Here is a 14,376-nt window from a genome sequence, read left to right as displayed (position 1 = left end):
ATGGAGGAATGTAATAGCTGGTAGAGGGGAGCACTCCTTGGCTCAAGAGTCCCCTCTCTAAAGTCCTCTACCTCACCAAACTCACTATAGTTCGCAGTCACTACTCTGACATAGTCTCATTCATCCAACAATAGGGTCCCAAAAAGTCCCTTCTCCCATGGCTTGCCCCTTCTTTTATAGGAGTCCTCATAGGTGACACTTGGCATGTCATGCATAATTAATTATTTTTGATAATTCATTATTTTGATTATTCACCCACCCATGTGTCACTCTCTCATCAAGGGTCTCCAAAATTATTTACTTAAATTTAATTTAAAACTAATATTTTCCTCACCTCAACAAGATTCCTATTTCTTCTCCTAGTTGCCTCTTGATCCCCCCTTTTTACTCCTTAATTTGTGTTCATTACTATAGTCAATTGATAAGTCAAGATTTGATCCCCTATCTACTCCCTAATTTAACTCAAGTTATCTCTTAGATGGATATTCTTTTGTTGGTTGTTGCCATATGGAAGTTCTCTAAATTTCTCTAAAATTTAATTTATTAATCCTATTTTAATTCACCATCCTCTTCTCTTAATTAGGTTTAACTAATTTAAGATTAAGGTTAGGGTAGAGTTTTTAAGGTAAAATATTTTATTTCTTCCTATGATTCCCTTAACCCAAGTTTTATTCTTGATTTAATTGACTTAGTTCTACTCATCATTTACCATTTGATGTGAGTTAACATGGTTTTCATATCTTGATTATATTTATTAATTTATTTATTTTTATTGATTCCCAGGGTGCCAAGTTTTTGGTCGTGCCCTTCGAGAACTTCCCTTGAAGTTCCAAGGGTGCCACGCCTAATAGTTTATTTGTAAAGCCAAGGGTGCCAAGTTGGTTGTGCCCTTCAAGAAATTCCTTTGAAGCTCCAAGGGTTCCGTGCCACTTGCCCTTCAAGCATTCAGTGGCTACGAGGGGAAAGTATAGGTGAAACGACAAATACCACTATTATCTCTTATGTTGCTAGCTATAGTGAGACTAATGGTGTTGGGGATCAAGGAATCCGCCTTGATGCAAGCCCCCTGGTAAAATCCTCATGAGCAACCCAAATTTGGGACCTGTCCTCATGACATCGTGATGTTCAAGGACAAGGTGTTTCAACCTTTCCAACCCAAGTCATGGCAGTAGTGTTAGTGGGTGAGATCAGGGACACTGTCCCACCCCTCCCATGCAGTTCCATCCAATTTGTACAACCCTATCACCCATATGTGAGTCATTCGGCCAAGCAACTAATCTGTGCATGCAACCACTAACATCTTATCAGAATATAGATAAACATATATAGCAGGTTTCAAAATTGACTTTGAATTTCAAAGATAAAATAATATAATTTTTTCATGCAGTTGTCGTCAACTCGTTATATGCGAGTGCCTCTGGTGGTTTCCTACCATACTCAATAATCATCAGTAACAAGGTTTCTCAATGTTCTTCATTGTCATAATAGCCTCATTAACATCACCTAGTCGTTCGCATCATTGTTCATTGTGAACCAGAACTAATGCAAGTAGATAATATAGGGGACACCTCCGTCATGGCTGTCATCATCAAAACATCAATGGAATCATACATATCCATCAAGCTATAAATATCGTAACATTAATAGAAATATGTCTATCCATCAAATTTATCATCATCATGATTTTAATAGAGAGCATACATATCCTTTACTACCATCATCATCATAAATTCAATAGAGACCAAACTTAACCATTTATGCTCCAACAATCATAATATCAATAGAGAACATGCCTAACCATTAATGTTACAATCATCATAATACCAATAGATAACATACATAACCATTAATGCTATCTTCATCATAATATCAATGGAGAACATACATAAACATCACAACCATTAATATCTCGACCACTAATAATAGAGTCATGTGCCCGGATCCTCAACCTGAGGTCCTCAAAGAATAATGTGTGGGCCTTAGGGCTAAATAAATTTTAGTGTCATATCACTGTCAGTCAACTAGAGCGGGCACTACAGAAAGGGTGTCATCTATTTTATTGTCGATTGCGTTGTGTCAATCTCCTATTGCTCTGACGCCTTGGACCTCCGATATGCAAGATTGTCGATGTGTGACCCCGACGATACTTCAGGACCCCTTGATCATAGATATATATTGTGCCTTAGACCTCTAATCTTTGATTGCTGATATCGGTGATTGTTGATCGCTGGTTTTCTCTGACCTCCCCTGCGACTGATTTAGAAAAATCCGATTTGCGGGATCCAGGATTATACTTAAGCATTTTCCTTGGTTTTCTGGGTTTCAAGAGTAACTTTCAATCTACTCTAACTTTTGGTTTCAGAGTCCATTTGAATAGTTCCATATACTGTTAGAAAGCTAATTCCAAGGATTATCCATAGGAGGGGGTCTGATTTAGCTTTGAGTGCTTCAATGGCTTGAAAGATGGCTGAAATTTTCCTTTTCTTTTGTACCTTGGTGAGATGAAAACAAATTTTGTAGTGTGTGACAGCAGATACATAGAAATATTAGCTATTATGTTAGTTTTCTTGGAAAAAAGCAAGTGTTTATATGAGAAAAATTAATATCTATTGTAATAATTTTCTTGAGAAAGAATATGTGTTTATATATATATAGAAATAATAGCTATTGTGTTAGCTTATTTTTGGATAAAGAATATGTGCATATATGCACAAAGATAATAGTTAGGTTCTTTTGGAAAAGATTATGTGTTTACATGTACAAAGATAACAGTTGTTAGTTTCTTTTGGAAAAAGATTATGTGTTTACATGTACAAAGATAATAACTATTAAACTAGTTTCTTTTGGGAAAAGAATATGTATTTTCATGCACAAGTATGGGTAGTGGCGGGGTTTTTTTTCTTTTCGAAACGAATGTGTTTTTATATGAAGAAAATAATAGTATTTGTGGTGTTAATCCTATGGAAATATTTCTCTCTTCTTGTAGGAAGAGATGGTGATAACCATGAAGGTTATTTTGATTATTATTGTGTTCTTGTGAGCAGAAGTAGAATATAATTATCTCCCTTTGATACATGTGAAGTATGGGTAAATGAGCATGCCTTGGTAATCTTTATGTATTTTTCTTTATGCATGTGAGATTTGGATGGATATACATGTGTCATAACCATACACATGTAAAGATAAATAGACATGTTTTGGTAGTTATGTGTTTTTAATTAATATATGTGTGTTGTTAATAAAAGAGGCATGTCTCAATACTTTGTATACCTTTTATTTATGCACGTGAAAAGAAGTTTGAAACATAACTAGTTAGATTTATTATTGGTTTGATAAATATTTTATATATTCATGATGTCAGAGTTTGTTGACGGTAGTAATTGCAGGAAAGGATTGTGATTTATGCGAAGGATGCATTATATTTAACATTATGGAATGCATTGAACTAATGGTACATGTAAATTGAGGGAATTTCAATTGTAGGATAATCTACTGTGGGGAACCACCAGGCCACAAGACACAGTGTTTGAGGAATTGTGGGGTAAATGATATCATGATTAATGCAATGACCTCTAGCTTGTTATGATTGAATTAATATGATATTTCTTTGTAAAATCTTTAACAATGGTGAAGAGATGTACTCCCTTATAACCATTGAGTGAGGGGCAAACACCCTCATGAAACATTTAGTAAAATAAATGTTTGTTGGTTTTTACCTTCACAGTTTTTAGGGTATATCAGTGTCTATTGATGTGTTTCCCATTGTGCCATTCTAATGATATTGTTTACTTACACGATATTGGCACTTAGATCTCAAATATGTGATTAACTAGCCTAATTAAATGAAAAATGAAAATGATGCAAGGTTACAAGAGGGAGCTTTATGTTAATATGCTACATCAATGGTTATTACATTGTGTGACTTGTTATTCCATTTCTAAAGTTACTCTATGTAATTGCGATGATTTTATCTAATGGTCAGCTAAGGAATATGGAATAAGTGATTCATAATGTTACATGTTAGAAAATTCCATAAAAAAAATATAATTCTATGTATTTGTACATGACGTTTACCGAGGGATGTTACATACACTCATTATTCTCAAACAAAGATTTATGTGTCCTTAATGATGGATGGAGTGTCGATCAGAAACATTATACGTTTACCATAATCTATAAAAAAATTCCTATAAGAAAAATTCAATACATTTTTTTTACATGTTTTATAATTTAATTATTTAATGTGACATGCATAGTATTAGTGATATAATTTGATATGCATAATATTGGTGATATGTGTGTGTGTATAACACACACATAACTTGGTCCTACACTCATTATTCTCAAACAAAGCTTTATGTCTCCTTAAAGATGGATGGAGTGTCCATCTAAAACGTCATATGTTTACCATAATCTCTACAGTTTTTCCTAGAAGAAAAATTCAACACATTTTTCTTTGACATGTTCTATAAATTTTATAACTTAATTATTTAATCTGATATGCATAGTATTAGTGATGTGTGTGTGTGTGTAACACACACACACACATGGATATATATCACCAATACTATGCACATCACATTATATCACTAATACTATGCATAATATATTCTATTTATATATTAAATGTTCATATGCTTATTAATTAAATTTAAATATGAAGTTATGCAATATAGTGATTATGAATATAACTCATTATTTTAATTGATATAGTTAAGCATATCTTCATAGCTATTATTTATATTTTATATGTATTTCACACTTTTATATTTAAAAATATTTTTATTTGTAGCTATATCCTTATTAATTAAATTTATTAAATTTGTATATGTTTATTAATTAATTTTAATAAGTTTTTATATCTTTATTAATTATATGTTCCAAAATGTTAGGGTTAAAAATATGAGTCATTGTTATTTAAATTTAGTGATATATATATATATATATATATATATATATATATATATATATATATATATATATATATATATATATATTTTTTTATTTTTATTTTTAAATGAAATAGGAAGAGATTTGTATTATTAAAAAATATGGATTATAAGGCCATAACCTTTATTTCAACATTTCTTGCAGGTCTGAAACTGAGCACGGAGGCTTAACCCAAATCCTCAAGTGAGTTCCCCATGAGACAAAAATTTCAGTTGCTTTCCAACTAAAATTTTTCCAAAAAACCCCCAATATCCAAACACATTTACATTCCACTATTCACTATTTTTCTTTTGATTTAGTCTAACGTTTTGCTTTTCTTGCAGAAATATTTTTTCCTTTCTTCCCAACTTGAGTCCAACTTGTGTTTTCTACAAAATTTGATGGGTCATTCTTTGGCAAGTGCATGTTGTTGTTCTTGAAGTCTTCCTCATCCGCCTGATCTGCCCAAGAAGTTTCCTTTCCAACATTATTCCTTGTGGTTTTTAGAGGGGATCTGTTTCCCACGAGGGATTGTTGCTTTTCCACTTTCCCTGAGTCTAGAGAATCTTCACTGGCATGTGATTTTTCCTGATTGAATTTTTTTTCCTCTGATGCATTTTCTTTGGTAGTATCACTTACCAGTTTGTCTTTTGGTTCTTTCTTATCCTCATACTCTTCCTCTTTATATAACGTATAGTGATCACCCTAAGCTCCTTCCCACCAATTTGAGCTTCGGTATTTTTTTTTCGATCTTTGTTGTTTTGACGTTTGGGTCATTTTTTATGACATGCTTTGTTTCATATCATGATCTACACTAGAATGAAACATTTTCATAGTCAAGCTTTTGAACCCACACATAATTTGGGGTCATCAAAATAATCTAAGCGAGAAAGCCCTTATTGAATTCCATGACCAAACAAATTCAAGCATAAGTAGTTTTATGATAATTTCTTATATCTAGCCTACGACAACAAAACTTACCAAGATCATTCCCCATAGAGGATAAATATTGGAGATTCCAAAGAGGCAAGGGTAGGTTCATAAGCCTTACCCAAACGACAGTCATGGAGATTGATGTCATTACTGGATTAAAGGTGGGAGACCAGGGCTGCATGAAGAGACTGACACTACCACAAAACCATGGCCCACGTTAGGAAAATTGCCTTCTTGTCCTCAATATTGTCGAAAAAAAAAAGAAAAAACCCTGAACCATGGGATAAATATTCATATAATCCATTAAACGAGGTTTCCATGTCTTAAAGATCCATTTATACAGATCTGCGGGCTGCCGCCAAAATCCATTAAACTTTCAAACCAAACCTTGCTCTAAAAAAAACTCACTATTGAAAGCTTCCTCATCCAAAGGAACATTGAGGAAAGAAACTTCTTGAACTACTAGGAGGTCAGATGCATATCTTAGAATGGAACTATATGAAATCGAAGAAGTGCTTGCTTGTCTGGAACCATTCCTGCAAAAGAAATTTTTTTACATCGTTGAATCACTAAGATTCGCCACTGATGAGATTGTCGCAGATATCCACAAAGAAATCCATGCAATCTAAGCATAAATCAACCAGTTAGGGAACAAACCTAGCCACCGCAAGAGTTTTCAAAGCTCCACCCATCTCCTCCTTTAGTGATATATTTTTATTAATAAAAATAAAATAACAATATAATAAATTGCATTGGATTGATTTATTATTTTTATTATTTTTTAATTGAGTCAGCATTATGTTTTATTATTATTATTTTATTTCAAGCTTCATTTTATAGATGCAACATATGTCTCATACTACATTGACATTTAAATGTTTACACTTATTACAAACACTATTACACATCCCCCACACTGGATTATAAAGCACCTCTTGACTTTCTTTTTATTATTTTAATAAGTGTTTTATTAAAGCTAGCGATTATGGTGTTTGTAAAACTTTTAATGATAGAAAATTATTTAAAGTATATGATGATTATGATTAACATCCACGAAGACCAATATGCCATATCAGACCTTAATAAAGTAAAAGATTAATTGAGATTCTTTAACATTTTATTTTGATGATCGAAAAGAAGGGAGAGAAATGTTCCTAGATCACCGTAGTTTTATTTACTTAATAAGTCAGAAAGGTTGGTAGTGTGGAATTTTTGTTTGAATATTAGAACAGACGTGAGTAAGAGTAGGGAAATCCAAGAGGAAGTGCTTTTCATATTCAACCCTCTTAGTATTGCAAAGGTGACATACTCTTCTGTCCCAAGGAGTTTTGGGAACTGACCAATGCCTAATTTCACTTTAAAGTTCGTGAGAATTAGTTCTTATCTTGGAAAAGTTCATTTTCTTCTTAGCAATGATCAAGATAGGACTATAAGGCTGATTTTTGAGATTGGGGTTGATCACCTCCTTATAATACCTTAGCTTTTTTTTTCCCTCTAAACCCTTATCGTCCCACAACTTATCCTTAAATTTGGAAGTAATAATATTTTTAATATTATCCTTATTGTACAAGATGATCTCCTCATTTACCCCCCAATGGTCTAGCCAACACTGGGCATCCTTATGCCAACCTCGCTTAAGCTGGAGGTGGACGTTTTGGCTAGAGTTAGAAGAAATTTTAGGAAACTTCTTGACTTCCATGTTGTATAGCTTATTCTTATACATGAGATACCTAGTCATATGCTTTCAATGGGGGGAAGGATAGCTTCAATCAAGAGGATATGGTAGGGAGTATTTCCTTTAAACTTAAGGTTGTAGGTTATAAATTGCTTTTGGATCAGCTCAATACTCCTCCATGATTATTTAGATATATTGCAACCCCAATCCTCACATCCATATAAAATAACAGGGGTGACAAGTCTCAAAGAGGAACTTCTTTTTACTCCAAGTCCAAATATCTGTCGACTTACAATTGTTTTCAAGCCCACGATAAGTTTTTTTGCCTCCGGTGGATTATGAGATAGGCTCCTTGATAAGCTCAGATTTTCTAGGGGGCAACCATGGCGGAACCCTAGGGTTTTCAGGTTTTGACAGAACTGCGACACTACAACAGCGAGCGATTATGGTGGAGGCAGCACGGGTACTCTTGCAGCTCTGACCGCGGTCTTTTTTATGCTTCATTTTTTATTGGTCCCTGCTCTCTACAGTCGAGCCGGTCGGTGGTTTCCTTTTGTTTTATTTGTGTGACAGTGCCCGTGGGTTTTGGACACACCTCCGGTTCTAAGACTGTTTATCCCCGTTAACACTGCCCGCTCCCCCTGGTCACACGGCGGACATGCTTGCAACCGGCTAAAATGGTGGAAGAGGACCTCGTGGACTACGAGGAGGACCCCATGCTGGAACAGGAAATATGGGCGCACAACTCCACATCGGTCGAGGGCCCCTTGCAGGATAAGCTGGATCGGTCGACAGCTGCCAAACAGACGAAGACACACTCGCCTATCTCTGGGAAGCGCCAGCACCCTGCGGTCAATGTAGCGGACCTTCTGGGCTTGGAATGTCCCCCCCTTTCCCCGGCTACTCTGAACCTCCTTGGCTCCTGCTTACAGGCCTCCCCTACTTTCGACTCCCCCTTGCCTTACCATCCGCAGCATCCCCCTCCTCCTCCCCCGCAGCTCCCACTGCCTATGTACCCTCCCTCCATCTCCCTGGCTCAGGCTGGCCCGTCAAACCTCTCGCGACCGGCGCATGCTTTTTCTCACCCGGGTGAGTGCAGTCTCAATCCCCTCTCCCCGATTCGATCTGGTTGTTTCAGCACACCTATCCATAACCCTAGACCCTCTATTTTGGTGCAGCACAGCTCTTCAGAACCGTGCAGGAACCTTCTGAAAGAATACCCAACGGGACGACGCTCGGAAAAAATGAAAAGGGGCCGGTGTCTCAGAGCGGTCGACACTGATATCAACCTGACCTTTGGAGAGGACGTCCAAATGGCAGACGCAATGGATACAGCGAGAAAAGTTCTGGTAGGCCGTGTTCGAGGTAGAAACTACTCGGTGGAGAGATTGCACCATTGGACTGTGGAGATATGGGGTTCCTTGCTGAAAGAACTCCCTGTAATTCGGGTGCTGGCCAGAGGATGGTTCACCCTCCGCTTTCATAGGGAGGAGTACACGGAATGGATTTTGTCACGTTACTGGCACATTGAGCTCGCACCTGTTCTGTTGAAACGTTGGGATCCTCTCTTCGATCCTGAACGCGAGCAACTCGGCATTGGACCCATCTGGGTCAGACTTCCCGGACTACCTATGCAGTTTTGGACTCCACAGGTTTTCAAACGAATCGGAGATGCCCTGGGGACTTACCTGGAACATGACAAGTCTTTTGAAAAAATGGGAATCATGACAATGGCAAGGATTTTGGTTCACCTTGACACCAGGGTTGGGCTGGAGGAAAAAATCACTCTCCACAGGAGGCACTTCTCTCGCAAACAACTTCTGGACTATGAAGGAGTCTCGTTTCGCTGTAGGAGGTGCCACAAAGTGGGTCACCTATTCAAGGATTGCCCTCTAAATTCTTCGGTGACCACGGAAAACTCAAAGGGGATGAAGCAACAGGCCTCTGTAGAGCAGAACAAGGGTGAACAGGAACATGGAGGGGCACCAGCTGAAACCGCGGCGGAGACTGCAAAGAAGACTGGGAGCCGGCGAAAAGCTCCACCATCTCCTCCCAGAACTCGCTCCAAATCTGCAGCGGAAGCTACTCCTCTGCCGGGTAATGAGTCTATCCCCATATCCGCTGCTCTTTTTTCAGATGTTATGTTAAATGTATTGCATACATCTCTGCATTCCCCCTCATCTGCATTTTGCACTATTCCTTCCATCCCCTGTTCTTTATCAGTGCCCCCACCCACTTTTTCCACCACTCCCACCTCCCACAGGGATTTCTCCACACCCCCTTCTCACAATTCCACCTCTTCTAGGCCGGATCCCCATCCCTACAACCTCCACTCCAGACTTCGATCTAAAAACACGCATCTTGGATTGGGCCGATCCCCAGGAAAGACCAAGCTCCATAAACCTGCCAGAGGGCGCCCATCAAAGATCAAATCTGCCATCAAGTCTGCGGTGGTGGATGTTGCAAGGGGCCGACAGCATACCATTGAGAGGGCGCTTAGAGCATTGGAGCCCACTGCCCATGGTCCCTCATGATTTGGCTCTCCTACAATTGCCGGGGACTAGCCAACCCCAAAAAGAAATTGGCTCTCAAAAGATTGTTAAAGGATACATTCTGTGACATACTCTTCCTTCAAGAAACTCTTGGCTCTTCTGAAGATACTATCCGAACCCTTCACACTATCCTGCCGGGCTGGACTTTTCAGGGTATGGATGCCATAGGCAGATCTGGTGGACTCGCAATTGGCATCAACCCTAAAACAGTTAAGCATATATCCACCTGGGGGGCATGGGTTTCATGGGCATGGACATTTTCGTAGGGGAGCTGGGACTTCAATTAAAAGTGATTAACATATATGCTCCTAATCGGAACAGAATGGATTTTTGGCACCATTTGTTGGATCATGATCTTGTCACAAGCTCCACCATCATAGGGGGGATCTAAATTTTTCATTGGGCATGGAAGAATCCTGGGGACACCAAGCTCAAATCGATCCTATTTCCGATCAGATGTGTACTCTACTGGATACCTGCAATTTAGTTGATGTTCCCATGAATAAGAAGCTGCCCACCTGGCACAATAGGCGGACTGGGGAGGCTGCCCTGGGCTGAAGATTGGATCGGTTCTTGATTCATGAAAACCTCATCCGTTACCTCCCCCTGTATCGACAATGGGTGGGAACTGGGGGCTCTTCTGATCATCTACCCATTTTTCTACAAATTACTGGACCATCAAGAAAGCCGCGCTCCCCCTTCAAATTCTTTGTTGGGCATCTAAAAGATCCTGACTACATCAACATGGTGACTGAGTTCTGGAGAGCTCAACCCCCCCTGAGGGAACAGAGGTCGGCTGCGGACTTCTGTTTTTGGCTAAATAAACTCAGGTCAATGACAGAGGAGTGGTCTAAGAGGAAGAAGATGAGAGATGATCAGAAACTTGCTGATATTGAATTACAGATTGCACAGTTATTGGATGATCAGGGGCTAGGTTTCTTAACAGAGGAGACTAAAATGAATCTAGTCACGTTGGAGAAAATAAAAATAAGATGCTACTGGAAAAGGAAGAACAATGGAGATTGAAAAGTAGAGCCACCTGGCTCCAAGCGGGTGATGGTAATACGAAATTCTTCCACAACTTTGCAAATGGAAGAAAGGCCACTAATACTATCTGGCAGATGCCCTGTGAGTCTGGGGGTTGGGCCTCTACTCACCCACAATTAGCCAGATTGGGGATTACACATTTCAAGAGGCAATTCACTGCACCGACAGTCATCAACCTCCCGGATATCATCAATTTAGCTGGCCACTTTCCAAGGTTTGTGGATCAGGAAGAGGCAGAAGACTTAAATCAACCGGTCACTCTGGAAGAATTGGAAGGAACTCTCAAGTGGTTCAAAAAGGATAAGAGTCCTGGCCCTGATGGCTGGCCAGTGGAGTTCTATTTGGCATTTCTGGAGCTTCTGGGAGGGGATCTTCTTGCAGTCATCGAAGAAAGCAGAACATCGGGACACATCCACCCCCTCATTAACTTCACTTACTTGGCCTTGATCCCTAAGACTGATTCGCCTTCCTCTTTTAATGACTTTAGGCCTATATCCCTTTGCAACTGTCTGTACAAAATCATCTCTAAAATCATCGCCAACCGCATCAAGCCCATACTATCCAATCATATCTCTCAGGAGCAATTTGCCTTCCTCCACCATAGACATATTCAGGATGCCATTGGTACTGCCCAGGAAGCCCTCCACTCCATCAAACTCAGAAATCTCAAGGGACTCACTCTTAAAATTGATCTGGCAAAGGCCTTTGACAAAGTAAATTGGTTATACATCAAGATGATTATTACTCATTTGGGGTTTCCCCCAGCACTCATCAGCTGGATCATGGGATGCATCTCCTCTGTCTCTTTTGCTATTCTCATAAATGGTTCGGCATCGCCCTCCTTCAATATTGATAGGGGGATCAGGCAGGGATGCCCTTTATCACCACTTCTTTTCTTACTAGTCATGGAAGGACTGAGCAGACTTATAGCTACAGAAAAAAGAAGGGGGGGCCTTCAAGGCCTAAAAATCATGGAACAATTCTACCTGACACATCTACTTTTTGTAGATGACATATTGATCTTCCTGAATGGCAGTGTCCGGGACTTGACTACTTTGAATGAGATTCTAAACCTTTTCTGCAGAGCCACGGGAATGGAGATCAACAGAGAAAAATCCACCATCTCTCTATCTGATTGCACCCTACAGGAATCTCAGTTGGCCTCTCAATATTTTCCCTTTCAGGCTATTGATTTGATGGGGGGATTAAAATATTTGGGCTTCAGACTAAAACCAGATGGTTACAAGATTGCAAACTGGACCTGGCTCATTACAAAAGTGGAGAAGAGAATTGGCTGTTGGTGTCACAAGTTCCTGTCTAGGGCAGGCAGACTTGTCCTTATCAAAACAGTCCTTGAAGCCACCCCGGTGTACTGGATGTCACTCGCCTGGATCCCTAGAGGAATACTTCACAGAATTCAACAAATCTGTTGTAGATTCCTCTGGAATGGTAGTAAGGAGGGCAGGCCGTTTGCCTGGGTAAAATGGACAAGAATTGCTACACCGAAGCAGTGGGGAGGCTGGGGACTTAAACTTCTTCCGGCTTTTGCTCAAGCCTTGGCAGCCAAACAGAGTTGGCTCCTCCTCAAACAAAACAGCCTCTGGGCTGAGGTTATTCAACATAAATACATCTGGCCATTGACTATCATAGACTGGATCAGAAGCCCATCTTGGCACAGGAAAGGCATATTGGTGATTTGGAGAGCCATTCTAAATTCAATTTCTATCATTAAGGATGGCTTAATATGGAAGATTGGCAATGGAGCTTCTATCCGTATTGGCATTGATCCTTGGATTGGATGTGGTAACTCACATTTACTACCTGATGGACTGATCCAGCTCCTAAACAACAGAGGTATCAAGTATCTGGGACAGATTGGGGATCAACATAATACCACTTTCCATACTCAAGCATGGCTGACTGATCTGCACTGGCACATTCCAGATGAATGGAGTAGAATTTGGCATCTCTACCTACAGGCTCTCACAGAAACTCATGTTAGATTACGAAATGCTGAAGATGAACTCATCTGGGCTCACTCAAAAACGGGGCAATACACACCGAAACAGGGGTATAACATAATCATAGCAGACAAGAAGCCGGAGATCATAAGAAGCTGGTGGATTAGCCTATGGAAATTACAAGCTCCTCCATGCACCAGGTTGTTGATGTGGAATATTTTAGAAGATAAGATTCCCACGGGCTCCTATCTGAAAAGGCGGGCTTTCATGGGGCCTACCCGATGTGTACTCTGCCTCCAAGAAGAAGAAACAACCCAGCATCTTTTTCTCACCTGCACTACCACCAGAAGCATATGGACTCAAGTCCTTATATCTCTTAATATGACTAGAAACTGGCAGGGGGTTGATATAATTTCGGCTTGGGAGAACTGGTGGAGTACATCAGCTATCACCAAATCAAGAAACCTGCCTCTCCTCGTATCATGGTATATTTGGCTCAAAAGAAATAAAAATATTTTTGATGATACTCTGGTAAACTGGAATCTCCTCCCCCCACAGATTTGTGCTGCATACGAAGAGCTTCCAAATGATGACAGCCAAAAGAGACCAAGGATTATACATCAGGAACAGATCAACAAAGCTATCTCGTGGGCCTACTATGACGGGGCTGCCCAACAACACGGCTGTGGGTGCGGCATCTGCCTCTACCTTTCTGAAACACATTTCTACCAGATATGCTTGGGACTGGGACCTGGCACTAACAACCATGCTGAATTGATAACACTCTGCCACCTGCTATACTTTGCTATCCTGAAACAATGCAGAAATATACAAATTTTTGGCGATTCAAAGATAGTGACTGATTGGTTTAACAATACAGCTATTTGCACTGCATACTCTCTGAGATCTATATTGGAAGAAATTGTTTTTTTCAAAACTTTCTTTGATCAGATTTCTGTTTCTCACATCTACAGGGAAAGAAATGAAACTGCTGACAGGCTATCAAAAGAAGCGACGCATCGTCCTCTAGGGGAATGGATGATCGCAGAACATTCTCCGGCAGGGATCTATCATTATTTCCACAGACCATACATAGAAGAGGGACTACTGAGGGGCAATAGCCTCTAATTTACAGCTATATGAATCTGAACCTTTTTAGTTTTTGCTTTGTACAAAAACGAACAGCTTATGATTGACAACCCCTGCGTGGGTTATTTTTTGTTTTTATACATAGCAGATATATGCATCAAAACAGTACACCCTCTAGGTTTCCTGTATT

At 39.5% G+C, this 14,376-nt stretch overlaps 1 protein-coding gene across 1 annotated transcript in view; it reads left to right on the top strand.

Annotated features, from left to right (window-relative positions):
- Positions 1-11,081: 11,081 nt before the first annotated feature.
- LOC149146778 (uncharacterized) overlaps positions 11,082-14,376 on the top strand; it is a 74,573-nt gene continuing 71,278 nt past the window's right edge. The window contains exon 1 of the mRNA XM_089452861.1: positions 11,082-14,021. Within this exon, the coding sequence (XP_089308987.1) occupies positions 11,082-14,021 (2,940 nt within the window). The remainder of the gene's footprint in view (positions 14,022-14,376) is intronic.

The sequence above is a fragment of the Pinus tabuliformis genome, chromosome X, assembly GCF_031772625.1.
Source record: "Pinus tabuliformis cultivar Carrire ecotype Pingquan chromosome X, CPIR1, whole genome shotgun sequence".
Lineage (NCBI taxonomy): Eukaryota > Viridiplantae > Streptophyta > Pinopsida > Pinales > Pinaceae > Pinus > Pinus tabuliformis.
This window is presented reverse-complemented; position numbering and strand designations above follow the sequence as displayed.